The sequence below is a fragment of the Antechinus flavipes genome, chromosome 6 (assembly GCF_016432865.1).
Source record: "Antechinus flavipes isolate AdamAnt ecotype Samford, QLD, Australia chromosome 6, AdamAnt_v2, whole genome shotgun sequence".
Classification (NCBI taxonomy): domain Eukaryota; kingdom Metazoa; phylum Chordata; class Mammalia; order Dasyuromorphia; family Dasyuridae; genus Antechinus; species Antechinus flavipes.
The window spans coordinates 258,747,445-258,773,345 of record NC_067403.1 but is presented as its reverse complement, the minus strand read 5'-3'; the positions used below and the strand labels follow the sequence as shown (position 1 = coordinate 258,773,345).

General features: G+C 39.2%; 1 protein-coding gene across 1 annotated transcript; it reads left to right on the top strand.

Annotated features, from left to right (window-relative positions):
• The first annotated feature begins 16,001 nt into the window (after positions 1-16,001).
• LOC127541715 (mas-related G-protein coupled receptor member X1-like) lies at positions 16,002-25,524 on the top strand. The gene is made up of 3 exons (XM_051966933.1): positions 16,002-16,009; positions 16,633-16,930; positions 24,577-25,524. The coding sequence occupies exons 1-3, from the start codon at positions 16,002-16,004 to the stop codon at positions 25,522-25,524; spliced, it is 1,254 nt and encodes a 417-aa protein (XP_051822893.1).
• Positions 25,525-25,901: the final 377 nt, after the last annotated feature.

Below are 25,901 nucleotides of genomic sequence, written 5' to 3'. Positions count from 1 at the left end.
GTAAAATGGGAATCACAGTAACTACCATCTCCCAGGATGACTGTGAGGATCCAGTGGTATAATCTCTAAAAAGTACTTTGCAAACCTTCAAGCAATATATGAATATATATATATTTACAAATATATAAATAAATAAAAATTACTGTTATTGTTACATTAAAATACATTTAAATCCTCTACTTTTAGAGGGAACTTGCTGGAGGTTAAGCAAGAATTAGAGCTAGAGATTTGGGATTGCAAGAGAGCTTCCGGGTTATCCAAGTCTGATCCTTTCTAGTGGATGCTTTAAAATCAGCCCCCACCTAAAAAAAAAATTAAAAATTAACCTTTTAATTAAAAAAATCAGTTCAAACCAGCTCCAGATTTCCAAGCAGACTTGACCCTATTGGACTTTCCAATACTATATTTTCCACAGGCCGATCGGCAGTCCTGCGTGAAGGGAGTCTCCCAGCGGCATCTTCCCGACAGCTCATTTCCAGCTCCGCCATTACTATTCTGCCTTTCGTGATGGTGGCCTGTGATCAGCGATCTTTGACGTTACTATTGTAACGGGGCAGAGGCCGCCTCCCAATACCGTGCCCGTATGAGACAAAAATTGCTCCAACAGCCCCCCCCCCCCCCATCAGCAGCCATCAGCACCGGGGGCAGAGCCTCCACCAGCAAAGCAATTTTGACTCCCTGAGGCTCAGGTGTGGATTAGCATTTTTTAGCAATACATTATTTTTTAAATGAAAACACTTGTTTTTTTCTAAGACATAATACTATTGTATCCTTAATAGGCTACAGTATAGTATAAACGCAATTTTTGTATACACTGAGAAACACTTTATTGCGATATTGGCTTTATGATGGTGGTCTAGAATTAAACCCACAATCTATGGTTCATAGACCTAGAACTGAAGAGGGGGGGATTCTGAGAGTCAGAGTCTAACTCTGTTTTACAGATGGGGAAACTGAGGCAGACATGTTCCGTGGTTTGCCCAGAATCACACAGCATCTGAGGCTGGATTTGCACTCAGTTCTTTCTGACTCTTGACTTGATGTTCTATCCACTGAATCCTATAGTAGCCTTTCTTCTGTAAATCCCAGGCCTCGATTTAACAGATATTTATTAAATGCCTATTGTATGACAAGCGTCATGTTAAACTCCACTATAGAAAATCTGTGACACTCCCTCTCCCTCCCTTCCAGTATTTTCTCAGCTTTCGTGATTCCCCCTTTTGCTTCCTCCCACCCACTGACATTTATATTTGGTATTTCTCTCCTGGATCTATAATGTGTCCCCAGCGGAGTGGACAGCACACTTCAGCTTTGGCTTTCTGCTGTCTGTAGCACGATGCCTTGCATACAGCAAGCGCTTAGAAAATGTTTACCGATGGTTGAATCGAATTTTGAAAAGTCGGCCCTCAGTGCATGTGTAGATTTTCCTTGTAAAGATTTTATAGAAATAATAAAGTGACTGTATTACTCAATAGTTATTGGTTCCTTCTTAATTGTCCTGTTTTTAGGTAGAGAAGATTTAAAATTATTATCCAGAATTATTTCCATCTTTTGGAATTTCCCCCTAGCACCACTAGCTACGTTTGAGTTTTCTCGACCTTGACTTCCTACTTTAATGAGAAGATAGAACCCACTTACTGTGGATAGCTCCCACTTTCCTGTTCTCCATACTTTGGAGCCCTTGACATCATTTCCTGCTTACTCTTCATTTATTTCAGTCTCTGATAAGTCATTTAGCATTTATTAATTATCTACTGTATGACAGATAGTGTACTAAGTGCTGGGGATATTTTTTTAAAAAGCCAAAAACCAAGTCTCTCTCCTTGAGCAGCTAACTGATCATTGAAATCGATCATTTCCTCTACAAAACCATCACTTCCAAATGTGTCCTTGATCTCATTCGCCCATCTACTTCTCAATCTAGCCTTATCTACTAGTTTCTTCCTAGCTGCTTTCAGACACATCCATCTCCTCCATCCCTAAAAATTAACCTAGATCCCTATAGCTCTTTTTCCTTTCATAGTCCAATGGCTAAAAAGAGCTGTCCATTCTTATTGCCTCTGCTTCTTCTCTCTTTCTCTCTTCTAAACCCCTCGTGATTGGGTTTATAACTCATCCCTCAACTGAAACTGCTCTCTCCCACGTTTGTCTGTAGACAAAAGTATTTATAGAAGCCCTTTGTGGTGGTAAAGAGCTAGAAACTAAGGGTGATGTCCATTAATTGAGAATTGGGCCAAATTAAAGCATTCAAATATGGTGGAATATTATTGGATTCAGAGAAACCTGAGGTGCTTTATGTAAAATGATGCAGAACGAGGTAAGCAGAAGTAGGAGAACTGTTGTTATACAGTGACTAACATTGTGAAGACAACTTTGGAAGACATAAGCCTTCTGAACAAGGTGATAGCCAGAGGTGTGCTGGACCCAAGATACTGAAGGAAATCATTTTGAACATGGCCAATGCAAGATTTGGTTTTGTTTGACTCTACATATACATCACAAGGACTTTGTGTTTGTTTTTTAGTAGGGGTGGGAAGGATAGAGGGAGAAAAAAAGAGATTTTTGGCCACTGAAAAAAGTGATCTTTAAAAAGTGACCCATGATCACTTACGTGCTGAGTCAATGTCATTTTCCCACTTCCCATTTTTCTTTCTTTCTTTCTTTTTTTTTTTTATGGGTATCTGGAATAGTAAAAAATATATTTTTTTTTCATTGGATCCTCCCAATACCTTTATTTTTTTTATTTGTTTTATTTTTATTTAATAATTACTTTATATTGACACTCGTTTCTGTTCCGATTTTTTTTTCCCTCCTGCAATATTGGACACCATTGATTACTCTCTTATCTTTATTGCTTGTTCCTCTTTCAATATTAGCCTTGTGACTTCAGTTCCTTCTCCATTCAACTGCCAAAAAGAGCTTCCTACGAGATTAGATAGAGCTATGTGACCCTAAGCAAATCACTTAATCTGGTTGCTTCGATTTCCTTATCTGTAAAGATGGGAATGATAGTGGCACAAAACTTTCAGGGTTCTTGGGAGGATCAAATGAGATATTCCAAAAGTGTTTTAGAAACCTAAAAGTGCTATATAAATGCTAGTGCTGATCTGACCACATTACCCACTCCCTCCCTCCCACAAACTTAATAAACCCCAATACCTTCCTATTACCTCCATAGTCAGCTAGACAATCTTGTGTTTGGCTTTTAAAGTCTTTTATAATTTTGATCTTTTATATCTTTCCAGGTTTTTTATACTTTATTCCCCTCCAAATTGTAATAATTTTGATATCCCTACTCAAATTAATCAACATTTATTTGATTTGTTGTGATTTGATGGTATCAATGACTTAAGTCTTGTAATGCCGGAGAAACTGAGGCAGGAGAGAGATTAGAGAGTTTTAATATTTTTATTAATGGGAAAGTAAGATTGACTGGACAGGACTCTCGTCTCAGATTATCCAGTCAGACAGAGATAAATATACTGGGACCAAGGAATCCATATTGGTCCCAGGGCTGGAGGACCCAAAGAATCCAGGGTCCAGCATACAGCTGCCAGATGCCATTCTCCAGCAATGAATGAAGGAACCCCAACTTCTTAAATACCTTTTTGGAGACAAAGAAGAGAAAGGGAGGGAAAGTTTTTATCAGGGAGGGGAAGCCATAAAACCTAAAAATTCCAGAGACAAAGAAGTAAAGATATCATGGGTTGATCTTGGAATATTCTAAAGGAATATTGTAAATCCATAAAAGAGTTGGGAGATCTACTCTTTTATCTTGCTAATTTACAACCCGAGAGCGAATAATCCTTAGTTTTACTGGGTCAGAGACAGAACAGTTAAGGAAACTGAGACAATGAAACTGAGTCAGGACAGTTAAAGAAAACTGTGGCATAACAGTCTGAGGTAATTATGTTAGTTAATGCTGTTAGGATAAGAATTATGAATGATTAATCTACTATTTATTGATGATCACAGTATTTGATTTATCCCCTGGCTTCATATTGTTAGACACAGAATAAGAATGTAATTGGTTCATTTCCTACCCATCCCCATCCCCACTCTGTCATATGCCGGAACAAGATTTACAAGCTGGTGCAATATCCCATCACCCCTATGAATCACTGCCATCCGCTCCCCGGTGACCTTTGTTTCAAACCCACAACTTCCTGTGGGTCAAACACTAAAGTCTTATGACTTAGGGGAGGCCTTGAGATGTCGTGGAAGGGGTTTTAGGACCTATGGAAAGACCTTCCTGAGATGAGTAGTGGAAGGCCGATCGACAGAGTGATTCTGATTGATGGACATCGTCCTTAGCCAATCATAAATTTCCCCACTTCTAAAATCAACCAGTCATGAAATTGTGCTGCCTCCTTCTATTTTTGGTTCTTCCTCAATGGCTATACATTTTTTTTTCCTTAAGCAGAGGTGTCCCTGATCATGAGGAAGAACTCAGAGCCAATTACTAGGATTTCCCGCGCTCCTTCATAAGTCCTCAGTGACTTTCATTACAGATTGAAATTTCACAGTCCACAATGTACAATATAATTCAGTGACAAAGACCTTCTCATTATTTCCCAAAGAAAATACTCCCTTTTCCAGCTTCTTCCCTTCTCACCTCCTGTCCCCCATGGCTGGCGTGCTCTCCCTCCTCACCTTCAAACCTCCGCTAAAATCTTACTTTCTACAGAAAACCTTTTTTTTGCCTCCCTCAATGCCAGTATCTTCCCCGCGAGATTATCCAGTTTACCTTGGATAAGCTTCTTTGTGCACAGTTGTTTGCTTGTTGTCTCCCACCTTAGGTAAACTCCTTGTCTTTTGCCTCCTTTTGTATCCCCGGCACTTAATAAATGCTTGTTGATTTGACTGGACTTAATTCTCTTCCAACCTCTCAACCACATCTTCTCAGTTTTCTTCATTAGGTTGTTATCCAGTTCCCTCCCCCCAACTCCAGGTGAACCCCCAAATTCTATCCTGATCCAAATCCTCTTTTCTCTCTACATTCCCTTAGCTACCTTATCAACTCTCACTAATTCTATGATCACGTCTCAGCAGACGACTCCCAGCCCTATATATCCAGCCCCATTTAATCTCTTGAGCTCCACTTCTGCATCTCCATTTATTTTCCTGTTGGACTTTTCAAACTGGACGTCCCACAGACATCTTAAATTCAACATGTCCAAAACTAAACTCATGAACTCTCTTTCCAAACCCACCACTCCTCCTACTGTCCCTGTCTCTGTCAAGTGTGCCACCACCCTTCCAGTCGTTCCCCCTATCTCTAATTTTCATGCCTCTGTCACCTGGAACCTCTTGTTATTTCTCATCGGATATATTCCAAAGGTGCCAGTATTTGGCAATTTTACCTCCAAAACGCTCTCTTGTATTCTTTTCTTCACTCATACAATCATAGCTCAAGTTTGGGCCCTAATCATCTCTCCACTAGATTCTTATCTTATCATATATATATAGAGAGAGATATAGATATAGATATAGATATAGATATGTGTGTGTATTTGTATATATGTGTATATATGTATATGTGTATATGTGTGTATATGTATATATGTGTATACGTATATATGTATATATGTTAATATATGTCTAATATACATACACAAACTCATATACTACAGCTACACTATACCTATATTATGTATGCAAATATATACTAAATTAGTCTCTTAATTGGTCTGAATGAATGAATTAATCCATGAAAATCTCTATGATTGGTAGATAGCTGCTATTGTATCCTATCTTATCCTTTCCTTGGGATGTCCCCTGGGGCCTAACTCATTCCGAAGTATTTGGAACCCCTGGAACTGATAGGGAAAGGCCAGGCTGTTAGAGAAGTTTCCTCAGGGCCGATTGTCTTTGGGGGCAGAGTCCAGGAACACTCTTAGCCCGCCTCCTTTCCCAATTCAAATCTGCTTATTCATAGCTCAGTCATTAACTAAGATTAATGGTCTGAATTCCTGCCCCAGGGCTGGGGAAATAATCTTCAGCAATGCATTTAAGGAGTCCCACCTTTCCTAGAGGTCTTTTCTGATGAAGAAAGAAGCCAATGGAGACATCTGGGAGTCCAGTGTCTAGTCCCCAGATTCAACTTCCATTGCTGCACTCGACCTACCTCCCAGTCTTGTTTCACACTCCCTAGCTGCAGCTAAGAGTCGCTAATTCTTCATTTCTCCTCGAATGCAGAGCCCAAAGCATTCCTCTGCTAAGGGTGGGAAAGGGACTCCAAAAGGTTGGGGTCACAGGACGCTGTCGTGAGGTGTCTCAAGAGAATTTTTAGGCTTGGGTGGCGCAGTGGGTAGAGCCCCAGCCCTGAAGTCGGGAGGACCTGAGTTCAAATCTGGCCTCAGACACTTAACACTTCCTAGTTTTTGTGACCCTGGGCAAGTCACTTAACCCCAATTGCCTCCGGTGGAGGGGGGGAATAATTTGCAGGCTTGAACCATACCAAGTCAAGGGCAAAATTTTATTGTAATTGTGGCACCAGTTGTAGCGGGCTAGGTCCCAGGAGGGACTAACAAGGAACCTGAGAGCATGAGATAGATTTGTAGGGCAGGATTGGTCAGAGCTTCGTATCACTTGTTGTCTAATTTTATGGTTTTCAGGTAGGTCTGAGGGGTGGTCTCAGGAGTTGGGTTATCACTGACCAGCAGCCCCAGGACTACCCTGAGGCCTGAAGATTTTGACATCATTGACAGGCAGATTGTTAGAGTACAAGCACTTCCTAGGTCCGAGGGCCTCAGGATCACTAATGCATCTTCCCAAAAATCTCAGAGAGAAATATTATATTCCCAGGCCAGGAGGCTTCCTCTTAGGTCAGAGGGCCTCAGCATCACTAATCCTCTACAGCTATTGACAGACAGGATTGTTCCTTCACCCTCTCTCTCTCTTAGAAGCTGTATTCCATCACCTCTCTGACCTCTAGGGATTGTGACATACCCTGGATTTCAGACTGGACCGCCTCCCCAGAGGGTGGGACCTGGAGCTAAGCTGATCCCATCAGAGCCTTCTCTCTGTGATCTCAGAGATTAATTTTTAACCTCCCCTAACACTGAAGATCTCATCAGTCTGAGAGAGCCAGCTAAGGCTCTAGGATAATCTTCCACGTCCTCTGCAGGTCCCTGTTTGGAGCTATGGTGGGTGTGTCGTTCATTGCCCTTCCCAACCCCACTAAGCTCCCAGAGGACTCTTTTTGCCCTTATTTATGTCCTGGGGGCTCTCACAGTACCTGGCTACATCTCTCTCCTTCCTCTTGTAAAGGGCTGAAATTCTTGAGTCAATGCACTAAGGTTGGACAACTGAGCACTTAAAGCTAATTACCGATTGGACAATACTCTATTAGCATATGCTTGGATGTGGGAGCATATGCTCCCACTATCCTATGCTGGCTCAATAATTGGTGTGTACAGAGAATTGTGGGAAGGATTAGGGGGTGGAGTAAGAGGAGCCAGGGTCACTTCTGGGCAGGAGATGAAGAGGAGGGGTTGTGGAGATTCTGTGTCCATCCAATTCCCCTAAAGACCAAGAATAAAGACCACAAACTTTTGCTTATCTTGACTCCGGCTGATTCTAGGGTATCCAGGGCACTAACTCGGTCTTCACATCCTCTCTTCTCACACATTCAGGTCCTTGCAATGGGTCTTCTGAGTCACTGTACACGAGAAACTGCCCTCTCCAAAGTTACCAGTGGTCTCTCCTCAGAGCTGAATCTGCAGGTCTTTTTTCACCCCTTCCCAAGCCCATTTCACAACACTGAGCTCCCCCTTAGTCATTCACGTGCTACTCCCATGTTCCCTTTGCTTCCTCATGTCCCTTAACTGCAGGTGCTTCCCAAGATTCTGCCCAAGGTTTCTTGCGTCCCTCCATGCTCCATGGTCACCTCATCTGATGCTGTGAGTTTAACTATGGACTTTAGGCAGATGACTATCAGATCTATGTTTCCAGCCCTCGTCACTCCACCTCCTTTCCCCAGGTCTCAGTCCCATATCACCAACCACCTGCTGGATATTTCATACAGAAGGTCCTGGAGACATTTTAAACACAATTGGGTTCACTCTCTACTTTAAGTGAAAACCTAACCCCGTCCCTCTTCCAAATTCCCCATTTCTGTCTGAGATCCCAAGGTTCCTCTAGTCGTCCCCGGTTCATTGTTGAGTCATTTCAGTCATATCTGACTCTCCATGTCCCCATTTTATTTGATCAAAGATCCTGGACTTTTTTGCCATTTTCTTCTCCAGCTCATTTTATAGATGAGGAAACTGAGGCAGGTAGGATAAAGTGATTTTTCCCAACTGCTGAACATACCTGCAATTTTTAGTTCTTTGCCACCACAAAGGCAGGACCTATAAACATTTTAGAACATGTAGTTTCTTTTCCTTTTCCCCTAATGATTTTTGGAAATACACCAACTAGTGATATTGCTGAGTCGAAGGTACAGATAGTTTAATAACTATTAGGTAATAATTCCAGATTTCTCTAGACAAGGCATTTTTTTTTTTAAAGCAAAAGGGCTTCATTTATATCTTGGAGAACAAGAGGGGGCATCCCAAACCTTTGCCTCTCTACTTTTTGAAACAATATTTTCTAAATCTACCTGTCTAGGACGCTGGGTGGTATAGTGGATAGAGCACTGGGTCTATGGTCAGAAAGGTTTGAGTTCAAATCCAATCTCAGATCCTAGCCATGTGACTCTGGACAAATCACTAAAATTCTTCTTGCCTTAATTAACTCAACTATAAAGTATCAATATTTATAGCACCTATTTATTTAATAAATTTTAATAAATAATAAATATTTAAACAGTACCTAATATAAAGTAATCACTGTATCAACATTTATTTTCTTGCCCTTTGCCTTTCTCTCCCCTCCAAACATATACACATGCACACACATATATGTGAGTATACACATATATGTATATATACACATCCATCCATATACATGTGTGTAGATAAATGATTTCCCTGTTCTTCACCATCTCTGTCGGTCTTTGAATGCACATCTGCTCTCAATGTGAGCTTGCCCTCCAATCATATGCGTCCATGCCGTCTGTGAGTCATGTCTATATATTTATGCAGCTCACAAATATTTATAGACTACATGTGCATTGCTCTAAGCATACCCATCTACCCCCAGTCCAAGCTCTCGGAGAGTCGAAATTGCTTTCTGTTTTCTTTGTCCTCAATCTCCGGCAGAGTTCCTGGCTCGTAGTAGGTGCTTCACAAAATCCTCTTTGATGGATCCTTCTCCATTTGATTGAAGAGTATCGTGAGGTTAAGACAGGGAGAGTAACTTGTCTAACTTCATTCAGAAATGCACCGTCCGGGCAGGACTCCGATCCAGATTTCTTCCAGGATGCAGCATACTATTCTGTTAACTAAAACTAACTAACAAACTGTGCTCTGTAAGCATATTTCCCAGGAATAAGGTGTTGTGGATGCCAAATGACTGGGAAAGTGTCTCTCACCGGGAATCCCTGCCTAAAGATGATGATGTAAGGGAAGAAGAGAGAAGGACCTGAGCGCCTAAAGAGAGCATGAGGAACAGTATCAGCTTCTGCTGTCGGTTATGGCTGACCTCGCATCTTGTTTTGGCTGAGGCGGTTGGGGTTAAGTGACTTGCCCAAGATCACACAGCTAGAAAGTGTCTGAGGCCAGATTTTAACTCAGATCCTCCTGACTTCAGAGCTGGTGCTCCATCCACTGTGCCACCAGCTGCCCTGTGATCTAGCATCTTTATCTCTATTTGCCTACAAGAGAGAATGTGGTAAAGGCATGTACATGTGTACATTAACACATATTCAGTAATACATATACGACTCTATATATGTGATTACTATAGTTATGGGTGGGAATCTGGGCATAAACATGCTTTCACATGAATACACATGTGTATCTTTCTGTAATGAATATTTGGGCTAGAGTAATACTGCCTAAGAATAATCTCTTCATATTTGAAGGACATCCTGAAATTCGATTAGAGATTGATGAATAAAGATAGGTCTGGACTGAACACTTCATTCGAAGCCTGTTCAGATAGGTTTGTAGAAGGAAGCCAAATCCCCCATGAAATTAAAGAAAGGACAAATGAGAGAGGAAATGGTAGGTGAGTTGGAGATTGATCAGAGAAGAAAGGAGAGACAAGTGTACCCCTAAACTTCTCATGAAGACTTGTTTCTATAACTGCCACAATGACAAGAGAAAAGGGGGAAGAAGAAAAGGAACCAAGTTTTTATTTTAAAGGCCTACTATGTGCCAAGCACAATGTTAAACGCTTTATAAATATTATCTCATTTGATCCTTTGAAGAACTCTGGGAGGCTGAGGCTATTATTGGTCTCATATTACAGTTGAGGAACCTCAGGGAGAAAGACGCTAAGTGATTTATTTGTCCAGCATCCACAGAGCTGATGTGACTGATGAAAAGCCCGGGAGACATAATTTTGGGGTTATTAATGATTAATTTATTAACTATGACTAGCAAATAATAGATTGAGATCAGCGGCCCTTTTAAAAACCAAAAAGGCCCCTTGGAGAGTATTATATGCTTAAAAAGCCCTTAGGAAAAGGGGGTGTGTCTGAGACTGGGAAGTCAATTTTCATTGGTTAACAATAAAGGAGGAGGTGGACAAGGAGGTGGCTGAAAGCCTTGAACTCCACCTACCGAGGGCATGAGGAGGTTCAGCTGCCTTCAGTACTTGGGCAAAACCATTCATCTCTACCCAGTCAATGAATCATGAATAATGGTGAAGTAATAATAACAGCCACAGAAACTTCTCTTTGGAAGACGTTCCAGTTAGGCGGGGGTCTCCCATCGCCCCTTCCCCTCGCCATGACAGAACAGCATGGACCTGCAGATTTGGGCAATCTCATCCCTCAGCAATGTTCTTTAGAGCCTGACTGAATAACCTACAGGGCACTGGTTTCTGAATGAGGAAATAGAAAGGGAAAACCTTCCCCATTAAATCATCCTTTCACTGGTAAGGGTCTGAGGCTAGATTACAATTCATTTCTTCCTCGAGGGTCAGAGCGCTGTGGCTCCACCTAACTGCATCCCAGAGAGAGGCAGTGGGGAAGAGGAGTCTCGACAGAAGTAAAGCTAGAATTATCTCTCATGTCCTTCTATGTTTTTTTGTCTGTCTGTCCGTCTGTCTGTTTGTTTTCCCAGAACATCTGAGAGGAGCAGGGCTTCCTGGGCTGGGACATCCACGTGGGTGTCCTCCACATCTGGAAAGTGGGACTATGACTGGCAACGCAATCGACAGAAATGGAAATGAGACTTCATTTTTGCCACAAACCGAATTTGACTCAATTTATTGGATAAGAAGCCTCTCGGGGTGATTCTTCAGAGGGCCCTGAGGGAAGAGCAAGAGTTGGGAGATGGGATGAGGGACAATACACACAGCAACAGTCAGGAGAGCTCTTTGTGAGACTAACCAAGATATTCATATATGGGAGCCCTGGAAATGAGCCCTCTGCCCCAAGCCTAGCTCCAGTCCCCCTCCCACCTCCTTGGAAGGGAAAGCAGGACTCTCTACCTCCCTTATATTATTATCTAGGGCTTGTGAACAAACATTTATCAGGTGCTTACTGTAGCGCAGAGGATAAAGCTCTAGGGTCTGGAATAGGAAGAATTGAGGTCAGATCCGGCTTGAGCCACCAGCTCTGTGATCCTGAGCGAGAAGAAAAGGGAAGGGAAGGAAATGGGAATTACTAAGTGACTACTATGTGTTAGACACTATATTAAGAGCTTTATAAATGTTATCTCTGTTGATCCTCACAAAACTGTGTCTCTTTCATGTTTGAATTCTTTTTTAGCTTCTTCCTTAGTTTTTTTTTCCCCCTATGCTTTCAACACCATTAGACTTGGAGCTCCTGGAGAGAAGGATCTACTCTGGTGTGTGGTTGTATGTACGTATGCCTTTCTTTTTGTTTCCAACGCTTAGAACTAAAGAATTAATATATGCTTAATAACTGATTGATTGAAAATCCTTCATCAATGTCTTGCATAGTTTTACCTTCATGACCTAATACCTAAAAAGTAGGTGCTAAGCAGAAAACTTAACAATTTCTTTTCAATTTCATGTTTTTTTAAAAATAAATGATCCAGTTTGCTAGCTTTCTGAAAAGCTAGAAAGTCATATGGAAAGTCCATAGGATCATATGATCATAGGTTTTAAGGTACTTCAAGATGCACTGAGTCTATCCCTCCGGTTGAACAAGAAAGGAAACCAAGATCAAAATAATTCAGTGACTTGAACCTGATTGCAGATCTGATAAATATGAGAATGTAGCATTCTTATCTTTTTTTGTATTCTGACTCTAGGATCAAGTATCCTGCCTCTTGAATGAGTTGACTGTTCATTTGCTTATCAAGTCAACTACATGTTCATTAAAATTATTGATAAAAATGTAAGGGAGCCCACAAGATTACTTAAGATATAGTTGTGCAAATGACTATTTATTTGGTCAAGGCACTTAAAGTGTTCCAGCTCCTTCTAGCTCTGTTTTTTCCTAAGTATTTCATCATCATTCTCAAGTAATTTGTCTTATTATCTCTGACATTTTCTACCTACCACATTCTGGCCTACCACATGCCAGGCTTTTTCTATGTCGTAAAAGTTATTTAAGCCTGTTTTTACTAATACCTTAAATGCTAAATTTATAATTTCTCAATTTTGTTAACATTCCATGCCAATTAGAAAAAAACACTTATAAGACATAGCATTTTTTAAAATTGTATTCCTATAAGGTTTAAATATGCTCATTCTTTATAAAAGCTAGGCATTATGTTAAACACTCCACAACTGTGTGTTTTTTCCAACAACCCTGGGAGATAGACATAAATATTTATTAATCCTTTTGTACATTCAAGAACTGATTAGTTCTCTAATTTATTATTATTACAACATTATCAATTCAATCAATTTTGATTCATAATGGCTAGGTGCAATAACTAAACTTCATTTTGCACAAGGCTCCATGGTTTTTTAGTTAGCTAATATTTTTAAAAATTCATTCATTTAAAAAAATTCTCTCAACTTCCCATTACTGCTTCTCTGTTTCTTAAGTTAAACAGAGCCAAACCATTTCCTTTAAGTTTTCTAAATTATTAATCGTTGATCACGACTATTTAAACTTGAGCAATCTCTTTATCAATCAATTAGTTAACATACATTTTTTATGAAACATATTTTACAGTCATTGGTTGTGAAGAAAGACATGCAGTCACTATCAAAGGGCATTGCTTTTTAAAAAATGCCTAAATCTTTTCTTTTCAAAGCTCCAAAACTCTTTACTTTCAAACCCTGAATTTACACTAAAAGTGTATGTTTCTAATATACCTAAACAATTGATTTAAACTTAGTTGGATTATTAAATTTCACTTACAGAAATTTAATAACTAGTTTCTTTGTTTTCTGATTTCAAAACAAATTTCCTTTTTCTGGGAGGACTTTGGGATTTACCCTCAGTCTGGAGTCTCAATTAGGACTTGTTTGGTGCCCTAAGGTTGAATGTTTAGAGCTCAATATTTGAAAAAAAAAATTACTTGGAAAACTAGAAAATAGTATGGTAGAAACTAGTCATGAACCAACATCTCACACCCTGTACCAAAATAAGATTGAAATTGGTTCATGATTTAGACATAAGGAATAGTTCACCTGTGAGATCTTTGGAGAAGGAAGGAATTTATGACCAAAGAAGAACTAAATAAAAAATTTAATTTTTTTTCTTCAAAAAACAACAACAACAATGTAATCAGAATTAGAAGGTAAGTAAAGAGGTGGGAAATTATTTTTATAGCCAGTGTTTCTGATAAAGGTCTCATTTCTAAAATACATAGAGAACCAAGTCAAATTTATAAGAATATAAGTCATTCCCTAATAGATAAATGGTCAAAAGATATGAAGTTTTCAGATGAAGAAATTAAAGCTCTCTTTAATCACATGGAAAAAATTATGTAAATTACCATTAATTAGACAAATGCAAATTAAAACAACTTTGAGGTACTATCTCACACCCATTTAATTGGCTAAGGTAACAGGAAAAGGAAATGATAAATGTTGGAGGGGAAGCTGTGAAATGATCTATCCATTCTGGAGAGCAATTTGGGCATAATGAACTATACCCAAAATCATGTTGTGAAAGAAAACAGCTCTACATATACACACACACACTTACACACTCACACACACACACACCCTCAAGAAGAATAAAGTTTTTTAAAAAGAGGATGCTTCGGTCTATCTCCAGGCACAATCAGTTCTTTTTCTGGATATGGACAGCATTTTTCATTCTAAGTCCTTCAGAGCAGTTGTGGATCATTGTATTGCTAGGAATAGCCAAGTCATTCATAGGTGATCATCCCCTAACATTGCTATTACTTTGTACATAGTACATTTCACTTTGCTTGAGTTCATGGAGAACTATCCAGGTTTTTCTGAGAGCATCCTGCTCATCATTTCCCATAGAACAATAATATTCCATTATAGTCATATACCGAAATTTATTCAATCATTCTCCAATTGATATGCATCCTGTCAGTTTCCAATTCTTTGCCTGGAGTAGAGAGCTGTTCTAGTAGGATTTATGCCTACTAATGGTATTATTGGGCCAAAGGATATACTTTATTTTATAGCCCTTTGGGTATAGTTAATTATCATTTGATCTTAAGGAATGGTTCTTTTCTTTTTATAAATTTGACTGAGCTTCCTATACATTTGAGAAATGAGACCTTCATCAGAGAAACTTGCTTCAAAAATGTATTCCCAATTACTGTTGCTAATTGTATGCTCCCCCATTTATTCTATTCTCTTCTTTCACCTTGACTATCCTCAGAAATGTTTTGCTACTGATCACCCCCTCCTGGAATATGATCCCTTCTATCACTTTTATCACTTCCTGTATTCCCTTCCCCTCCTATTTTCATGCAGAGTAAGATGAATTTCTATACCCATATTGAGTGTGTATGTTATTTCCTCTTTGAGCCAGTTCTAATGAGAGTAAAGTTCATTCCATTCACTCATTCTCCCCTCCCCCTCTTTTCCTCTCCTGTAAAAATTTTTTTTTCTCTTTTCTGGCAGATACTTTACTCCATTCCATCTCTTCCTTCCTCATTCTCCCAGTACATAACTCTCTTAACTCTTAGTTTTATTTCCCCTTAATATTCAACTCACATCTATTTCTTATATTTATATATCTATACTTTCTAACTGCCATAATAATGAGAAAGTTCTGAGTTACAAGTATTATCCTCCCATGTAGAAATGTAAACAGATAAACCTTATTAAGTCCTTTGTGATATCCCTTTTCTGATTATTTCCTTATGCTTTTTTTGAGTATTGTATTTGAAAATCAAAATTTCCATTCAGTCCTGGTCTTTTCATCACAAAGGCCTGAAAATCCTCACCCTTTTCTTCTGAAGGATTATACTCAGTTTTCTGAGTAAATCATTCTTGGTTGTAACCCTAGCTCCATTGCTTTCTGGAATATCATATTCCAAGCTCTTTGGTCCTTTAATGTAAAAGCTGCTAAATCTTGTATTATCCGAACTGTGACTTCACTATACTTGCAATGTTTCTTTCTGAATGCTTGAATTTTCTCTTTGACCTGGGAGTTCCAGAATTTGGCTATAATATTTCTGAGATCTTTCATTTTGAAATCTCTTTTGGGAGGTGATTGGGAAAAAAAAGATTTCTTGTGAGATTGGTGCTATTATTGAGGCCAATTTCTGGGTAATTAATAATCGATTTATTAATCATGTTTAGCAAATAATAGATTGAGGTCAGTGTCCCCTGAAAGCCAAAGATACCTCCAAGAGTATTGAATGCTTTAAAAGTCTTTGGAAAGAGCTGTATTCCTGAGGGTGGAAATCAATTCTGATTAGTTAACAATCAGTTCCACCTTTAGAGGGCATGATGAAGTTCATCTACCTCCAGCTATCTGGACAAAGCTATCTATCTATTTCCAGGTAGTCAATGGGCCAAGAACAATGGTGAGGTAAGGCTAACCACTACATGTATGTAAAGTCTTCTAATACGGTGGAGTTCCACTTATGTTAGAAAAACAGGTACCCTGAAGATTTGGGCAATCTCAATCATCAACAAAATCCTTCAGAGATTGGCTGAATCCTTTGTAAGGGACTGGTTTCTGAATGAAGGAATAGGAAGAGAAAGTCTTAGTTCTGATTAGATATTTGGTTATGGATATGAATGAAATAATCCCTTTTCTCACTAGTAAGATTTTTAAGACTGGATTTTAAGTCCTTCCTTCTAGGCTCACATCTCTGTGCACTGTGATGTCACCTCATCCTAGAGAGAAGAAGTAAGGAAGACGAGGCTCTAACTTTTGAAGAAAGAGATGGAAGTAAGTCTCTGGAAAAGTCCCTGATGCTCTTCTACATCTTGGTGTCCCTGGGATATCTGAAAAGAGCATGGTTTCCTTAGACAGGGACTATCCACCACTGATATGTCGTCAGTACCTGAGTCCTTGCAATATGTTAACGACAACGCAACAGAGAGAAGTGTAAATGAGAGTTCAGTTCCTAGGACTCAGGCACCCGGAAAATTTTTATTAAGTTACTGTATTCAAATCCCTTTTCTTGTCATTTCTCGGGTTAACAGCAGCTCCCTGTGGTTCTTGGGCTTTCACATCCAGAGGAACTCCTTGGTCAACCTGGCTGGAGCTGATGCCCTCTTCTTTTGCTGCTCCATTCGGATCTCCATATATGAATTATATAAAGATGTGTTTGATAGTTTAATGTACAACTTAATGCTCTGCCTCAAATACATGTTCTATACTTTGGGCCAGAGACTCTTGGCTGCAATCAGCATCAAGCGCTGTCCATCTGCACTCTTCCCCATCCTGTACCATGGTCCCAAGCTGTGCGCTGGGCTCTGTGCTCTGACCCGGATGCTCAGAGTAGCACATTTTTTCTTTTATATTTCTGGGAATAGTCGACATTTCTGTCATGACTGCCTCATCATCCACTTCCTGTGGTTCCTCCTCCCCACCTGTGTGCTGTGTGTCCAGTCTGACTGCTGCTGAGGGTCCATTAGCGCTCCCAGCGCTGGCAGCCCCCCAGTCTCCACCTCCTGGCCTAGCTCACGGTCCTCATGTTCTTGCTCTATGGCCTGTCCTAGGGGATCTGGGATTTCACAAAACACTTCTACAAAATTGTCCTTCCTCATTGGCTCTGTCAGCTCCTGGTCTGTGTGAAACAGCAGCATGAACCTGGGCAAAGTCAGAAGAGGAGGGAACCCTTTGGGGTGATTCTCAGCCCTGAGGGATGAATAAGAGTTGGGAGGGGGAATGAAGGGGCACACTCCCATACCAATACCTCAGAGACATCATCCTGAAGTTAAGAACATGATACTTAAGACAATTAGTACAATTATTTTTCCACCTCTTACTTTCTTTTTTAATATCATAACATCAAAGTCAACATATCCCCACCCTCTGTTTATGTATACCCCTTATAACTTCCCTAATAAAGTCAAAATTTTTTATTTTCTCAATAGTATTTTATTTTTCCAAATAATGTAAAGATAATTTCCAACATTCATTTAAAAGACTTTGTATTCCACAATTTTCTCCCTTCCTCCCTTACATCCTCCCCAAGCAACAAACAATCTGATCTAAATTAAATATGTACAGTTCCTTTAAACATAATTTCCATATATATAATCTTTCATATTATATATATATGTATATGTATATATATATTCATATATGTAATGTTGTGCAAGAAACATAAGACAGAAAGAGAAAAAACATGAGAAAGAAAAAACAAACCAACAAACAACAAAAAGGTGAAAACACTAGTCTTTGATCCACCATCAGTCTCCATAGTTCTCTCTCTGGATGCAGAAGGTATTTTCCAACTCAAATATATTGGAATTGCCTTGAATCTACCATATTTTTTAGAAGAATCAAGCCCATCACAGTTGATCATCACATAATCTTCTTGTTACTATGTACAATGTTCTCTTGGTTCTGCTCACTTCACTCATCATCACTTCAAGTAAAAAAAAAGCAAAAAACAAAAAGCACAATTCTCAAGAATTGCAAGTATCATATTCCTATGTAGGGATGTAACCTTTGAATAGTATGCTGTTTTTTCTTTCCTGTTTACCTTTTTATGCTTCTTTTGAACGTTGTATTTGAAGATAGAAATTTCTCTTCAGTTCTGGTCTTTTTATCAGAAATGATTGAAAGTTCTTTATTTCACTGAATATTCATTTTTTCCCCTAAAAGATTATGTTCATTTTTCCTGGGCAGTTGATTCCTGGTTGTAAACCAATTTCATTTGCCTTGCAGAACATCATATTTCAAGCCCTCCAATCCTTTAGCATAGGAGTTGCTAAATTCTGGATAATCATCACTGTGGTTTCTCAATAACTGAATTGTTTCTTTCTGGCTGCTTGCAGTATTTTTCTTTGACCTGATAATTCTGGAATTCGACTGCTATATTCCATGAAGTTTTCAGTTTGAGATTTCTTTCAGGAGGTGATTGACAGATTCTTTCAGTGACAATTTTATCTTCTGATTCTAGGATATCTGGGCAGTTTTCTTGATAATTTCCTGGAAAAATGCTAGTTAGGCTCTTTTTTGATCATCACTTTCAGGTAGTCCAATAATTTTTAAATTATTTCTCCTGGATCTATTTTCCACATGAGGTATTTTACATTTTCATCTATTTTTTCATTCTTTTGATTTTGATTGATTGTTTCTTGATATTTCCTAAAGTCATGGAGTTAACTTCCAATTTGCCAATTCTAATTTTTAAGGAATTTTTTTTTTCATTTAGCCTTTGTACCTCCTTTTTCATCTGAACAATTGTATTTTTAAGGCATTGTTTTTGTCAATCAATTTTTGAACTTCCTGTTCTAAGTTATGGAGTCTCTCTTGCTTACCTCTCATTCTTTCCCCAGTTTTTCTTCTACTCTTATTTGACTTTTAAAATCTTTTTTGAGTTCTTCCAAGAAGACTTTTGGGTCATCTTTTTTAAGGTCTCACCTGTAGACATTTTGTCCTCTTCTGAATTGGTGTTTTGATCTTCCCTATCACCATAGTAGCTTTCTAGAATTAAGGTTGTTTTTTGTCTTTGTTTTTTACTCATTTTTGTCTATTTACTTCTTGAAATACAATACAGTACAAAAAAAAACAAGCTTTTTGTGATATTCACTGGTTTTGAGAACTGGGGCTTCAGGTGCTGATGACTTGCTTACTGAGCTGGAGTACTAGAGCCTGTTGTCCCAGACTGGCAATTTTCCCTCTGGTCTGGGGCTGAGGGCTCTACCATTGACCTGCTATGACACTGATATGTTGAGCCAGGATCAAGAGGCCCTGGTTCTCATCTATTCTGTGGCTAGGTGTAGGTTCTATTACTCCAGAATCTGTCTATAGGCTTGATTTAACCTTTCTCCTGAGGGAAGCTGGGGAGAGTTTATGCAACTTCCTGCCTTCTTTCCATTATCTTGGTCTATTTTCCTCATTTAGACATTGGGAAACTCAGAAAGTCTTAAAGAAAATGCATTAACTTCCCTGAGTCACACATTTAGTAAGAAGCAGAATTTAAATCCAGACTTTCCTTACTCCAAGTCCAAGAATATCTTTACTATCCCAGAGTCCCTCACATAATCCAGGAAACCAATGTAATAAGATTGAGGCATGTATAGACAGAACAAGCTTGTTCTAAAATGATGGGACTGTTCCCAGATCCAAGAAAATAATGAGTAAGATTTCTGAATCTGCATTATTGTCAAGTCACAGATAAAAGACAAGGCAATTTGTATGCTTACTATTTAGTCATTTTAAAATGTCTTCATTCAGTCTTCATTGTTCAAAAGTCTCCAACTTTTGCTATAAGACTGTTAATAAAATGAGCCAAAACTTATACTATTCTCTGGTTAATAGTTGCCTTTGCTGATGAAAAAAAATTTCCTTGTTCCCAGCCAGGTGCACTCTGGTGTTTTTCTTCATACATGCTTTATAATTAATTTAGATATTTATAATATTCAAGAATAATTATTCAAAGTTGTTCTTAAAACAATATTATTATTAGTGTACACAATGTTCTCTTTATCATGTTCATGTCCCTCTTCATTATTCTGTGCAGGTCTTTCTATGTTTTTCTAATATCATTAAATCAAAGCTCCTTTGTTTTATTAATATCAAAGATGAACTAAGTCAGTAGTTTCTAGAGGAAACTGAAAACTAAGAGAAAAAAATTGTGGCTAATCACTTTGATTGAGTTGAATCCTTCTAGAGCCAAAAGACTCATCCATTGTACAAAATGGATCATACCTCTCTGTACCTCTAAGTGATGAATTAGGGTTTGATTCAGGAAAGCTGGAGAGAGCTCTCATTATCACCTAATGGATACTTAAGAGTTGAAAAATCTCCTTCCTGTTTTCCTAAGTCATTTCTAGGGTAATTACCTTCAGGAAAGAAATCTTGGGCAAAATCTCTGCCTGAACAAGAAATGTTACTGGTTTTTTTTTTCTTAAAATGTTTTTAATTTTTAGAATAAAATAAGAATATTCATTAAGAAGCACAATTTAAAAGACCATCATATATGGAAGCCCTAATCTTCATACAATTTGCTATTGTTTTTAAATATACAACAAAATTATGTAATTTTTTTTCTCATTTTTCTATCCATTATTTGATGCAAATCTTTCCATGTTTTTCCTAAAATCATTGAACTCATCATTTCTTATAAGACAGTAATATTACAAAACAATTATATACCACAGTTTGTTCAACCATTCTTCAATTAATGGCTATTTTTGCAATTTCCACTTCTTTTCCACTACAAAGAAAGCTGCTAAAAACATTTTAAGACTAGTAGGTTCTTTTCCTTTTCCCCTAATCAGCTTAAGGAATAGACCAGGTAGTAGAATTGCTGGATCAAAGGGTTCAGGTAGTTAACTAATTCTTTGGCCATAATTCTAGATTGTCATAATTCTAGATTGCCCTCAACAAAGCATTTTAAAAAGTAAATAGGCTTCATTTATGCCTTGGAGAAAAAGTGAGGAGCATATATTCCTTTGTCTCATTATTTCTTGAAACAGAAAGTTTCTGGAGTCAGAAAGGCCTGAATTCAAATTCAACTTCAGCTATGTGATTCTGGGCAAGCCACTAAAATTTTTCCTGACTCAATTTACTCAACTATAAAATAGTGTTTAATAATAATATCTATCTTACAAGGTTGTAGTGTAGATAAAGTGGAATGATATTTATAAGATCTTGAGCTCAGTGCCTGGCATACAGTAAGCACTCTACCAATGCCTATTCTCTTGTTTTTTCTAATTCCCTTTTTATCTCTCTCTCTGTATATATGTGTGTGTGTGTGTGTGTGTGTGTGTGTGTGTATTTATTTATTAATGTATGTACATACACAGTTAATATGTATATTTACATATTCATATATAGATAACAGAATTTAAAAACAAATTATTTCCCTTCTCACATTAAATAATTGCTCTTCAGGATTGTCCTGGTTAAATAAACAAGAGACAATAACATGGACAAAGGGAGGGAAAATGGAAATAAAAAGTAATAATACACCTATTATGTGCAAGCACTTTATAAATTATAGCTCATTTGACCCTGACAACGAACCTGGGAAGTAGATGTTATAATCCCCATTTTACAGTTCAGGAAATGAGATACAAATTAAGTGACTTGTACAAGGTCAGCCAGGAAGTGTTTGAGTCTGGATTTGAAGTCAGGCAGGTCTTCCTAAGCCCAGGCTGGTTCCCTAGCCACAGCACTACCTCGCTAACCTCACTGAGTAGTGTGACCTGCTCAGTTCAGTGCCAATGTCTCTGACCTAGTCTTCTTGGTCCATAGATAAGAAATGTTTAAAAAACCTTTGTTCTTTATAAAGCAACATTATGAACCACTTGTGAGTAGGAAGGGAAGAAGATCTTGCCCAATACAATAAATTGGTAGATTTATGAACAGAGAAAACTCAAGGAAATCGGTGCTTCTGACTCTGTCATTCCTGAGGCAATAAGTGGAGGCAAGAAACCAAGAAGTATCTAAGGATTAGGAAGTAATGAAGCAGGAGATGTCAGGCTTGAGCTGGGAATAACCAGACATAAAACTTTGGGGCCATCTTGGGCTCTTCATTCTCATTTCATAAATTTAAACTACACCAAGTCTTGTCCTACATAACATCACCAGCTGCTATACCTCCCATTTACCTCCCATATCTCCTCTCAAACAGAGACAATCATAGGTCAAACCTTCAGAACTCAAATGTGTTTTTCTACAAGACAAATTTATACATCTCACTCTCTAATTTTGATAAACTCCAATGGTTCCCTCTCATGACCAGGATTCCCCATTTGGGATTAACAGCCATTCCTAACTGTCAGAACCAGCTTCCCAGATTTATCAATGCCCCCTCCCCTCTACACTCACACTAGCCCAGCTAGAATTACTTCTTGTTGGTTCTCATGTCTAGCACTCTCTCCCACAATGCCTTTTTGGTGACTGTCCCCAATGCCTGCAATACACTCTCTCCCCAACGCCATTGTTCAGAATCCATCAAGTCAAGTAAACCTTGACTACATGAACCATCCTTCAATTCCTATTGCTTTCCATCCCAATATTGTTATTTTTTTTAAACCTAGTTTTGTCATATGACCCCATTGAGGAATAATCCAAAGCTAGATCTCCTTGTGCACTGTGTGTTTCTATTGAAAGAAAGGCCTGGCCCTCACCTGAAGAGTGAATGCTGACCATGATGTTTCATGTCTTACCATGAGGATTAGCTTGGGGTGATTTAAAACTGGTTAATAGAGACCCTCCAGGAGGTTAGTTAAAGACATTGAATGTTATCAGGCCCTTTAAGCTGCAAACTGGTTTGAAAGCCTAACTCACCATGTCCCTTGAGTTCCAATTGTAGCCCTAGAGACTACTAAGAGTTTATGGAATATCCAAAATCTATTTATGAACCCAAAGCTAAAAATGCATATAAATAAATATAATAATATATAATAAATAAATAACATAATAATATTATTATATAATATAAATAAATATAAATACATGCATGTACCTGAGTATGAATATGTGTATATTATACTATATGCATAGATATGGACATTCCTATATGCATACATATGTTGTATGTGTGTATTTTGTGAATAAATAAACCTACACACAATCCAGGGCTCCTGTCAGTCCAAGTCTCACTCTAATATCCATCTGTAATTTAGGAAAATCTGAGGTTCTTGAATCTCCATGGAAAGTTCAGACAACAGAAGATGCAATTTCACTTTCAGGAAAATTCTATTAGAGCTAGAAAGAGAGCTAATCAACCAAGCGGCCCATAGGGAATTTTCCTTCCTTAAATTGTAGCTACCATGACTTATAAGTATCCAAGGATAATGGGAAAGATCAGTGGATCGGGGATAATGGCCCACACCAATCTAACAGTAATTTCTCTAATGCCCTTGTGTACAAGTTGGTGCTTATAGAGAATCAGGTCTTTATCAGAGAAACATCATTTAGGAAGCTTTATGTGGACTTCAAAGCTTTGGGGAGTTCATTACTTGAGTTCAGTGTTTAAGAAATCCTCACCCTTGGTGCTTGAAAGCAAATAGAAAGTCATTTTGGCTAGGCCGATGTGATTGAGAGAAGCGGGAGGGGGATATAAGGGTAAGAAAGAAAGTGTCCTGAACTCATGCCCAGCGTCCAGTCAGGAGATCCCTGAGCACAGGAACCTGTGTTCACAATAGCACCAGGCACAGGAACCACCTGGAGAGGAAAAAGGGAAGATATTAATCTGGGGCCTTTCTTGTGATTCTTTGTCATCAGTGGATCTACTGAAGCTTTCTTTGTAAGTTTAATCTTTTTTTTCTATATTTGCATTGATCACTTTAAGAGACACATCTGCAAAATTGATCAGTCTGAGAAATGGGGAACTGCAGAAGTTTCTGTCGCTATGGTCTTGTTTTTGTTTTCCTTTAGAGGCAAGGAAGAGCCCTAAACTTTCAGACACTTTTTAATTCAGACACAGCAGGGGAGGGGGGTTTGATTTGGAATGTTTCAGAAACCCCATACAGCCTGAGGATGGGAAAGTTCTTGCTCTCAATCCTCCAAGCCCAGGTTCTGGTTAAGGGTGGGTGAATAGTACATTTAGAGAATGGACTGGAGATACAAAAATAAATTGGAGGACTTTCCATGTGGTTGGTCACCTCCACCACACTGAGCTTGGCCACCATGACAAGGAAAAACAAGGGTGGAAGGTCTCTAGTTAGCTTCCGAAGAGCATGCAAATGAACTTACAAGTATACAATTATAATGTGAGTAATGTAAAGTCTAAGAGACATAATTTCTGGATAATTAACAATCAGTTAATTAATGGTGGCTAAAAAAGTTATAAATATTCAAAGGCTATTTGAATAGGAAGGATCTCAGCACCTACTTTAGGTCCACACCTTTGCATACTGTGGCGCCAACTAGCTACACCCTCGAGAGTGGGAGTGGGGATGGGAGTAAATCTCCCGCAAAATCCTTGAAGCCCTTCTATACCTTTGTGTTCCCAGGGTGCCTCGGAGGAGCCAAGCTTCCTGGGGATGGCCGACACAACTGAGGAGCTGGACTATTTTCCTGTCAATACAACTGAGAGAAGTGCAAATGAGTGTTTCATTCGTAGGAATGAGACCCTTAAAAAAATTCATTTGCATTACGGGATGCGGATCCCCTCTCTGCTCATTGCCCTCTTTGGGCTGCTGGGGAACGGCACTGTCCTGTGGCTCCTGAGCTTCCGCAGCCAGAGGACCCCCTTCTCCGTCTACATCCTCAACCTGGCGGGGGCCGACGCCCTCTTTCTCTGCTGCTCCTTTCTGATTTTCATAGAAAGATTGGTTAGATATATTCATATTCCGTTAATACTCAACATAATAATGTGCCTCAGATACATCTCCTACACTGTGGGCCTGAGCCTCCTGGCCGCGATCAGCACCGAGCGCTGTCTATGCGCTCTCTTCCCGCTCTGGTACCGATGCCACCGCCCCAAGCACACGTCTGCCTCGGTCTGCGCCGGGCTCTGGGCTCTGCCCAGTCTCCTCAGGATAGCACGTTTTATAGTTTGTGTTTTTCTGTGTATCCGCCACTTCTGCCCCAACTTCATCTACATCCAGATTGCGTGGTTCGTCCTCCTCACCTGCGTCCTGTGCGTGTCCAGCCTGACTCTGCTACTGAGGGTGCAGTGCAGCTCCCAGCGCCGGCAGCCGCCCAGGTTCTACCTCCTGGTGCTGCTCACGGTCCTCGTGTTCCTGCTCTGCGGCCTGCCCATGGGGATCAAATATTTACTAAAGCGCTTATTCAAAATCTCCTTGTCTCACAGGCTCCTTTCCCTCCTGGCCTGTGTGAGCAGCAGTGCGAACCCCATCATTTATTTCGTCCTGGGAAGCCAAAGGCGTAAAAGGAGGGAGCCCCTCAGAGTGGTCCTCCAGAGGGCCCTGGGAGAGGAGCGGGAGGTGGAAGGATGAGGGCCACCCACGCCAACAACCTGGAGACATCATTCTGAGGCGAAGGACAAGATCCCCAGAGACAAGGGCCTCCCTCCCTGTTCTGCTCTCCATTTTTTACTTTAACTCGCCCAACAAAATTGAGCATAATCCTCCATTTAAAAAATGAACTTCATTTAATGATCTGAAAGGCTTTCAGGTGCTTGTGACAAAAAGACCCAAACCAAATGAAAAAAATTTTGATATAAAAGATTCAGAAGAAATATCAAGAAAACATTAAAGACTCTGAGAACATTTAGTTTAAACATTTCGTTCTTAGCTATGAAATTGTTATCGGTATTTTTAACATTTCCATCCTTACCAAGATAGCTGGAAAGAAATTGGAGGACTTTTATTAT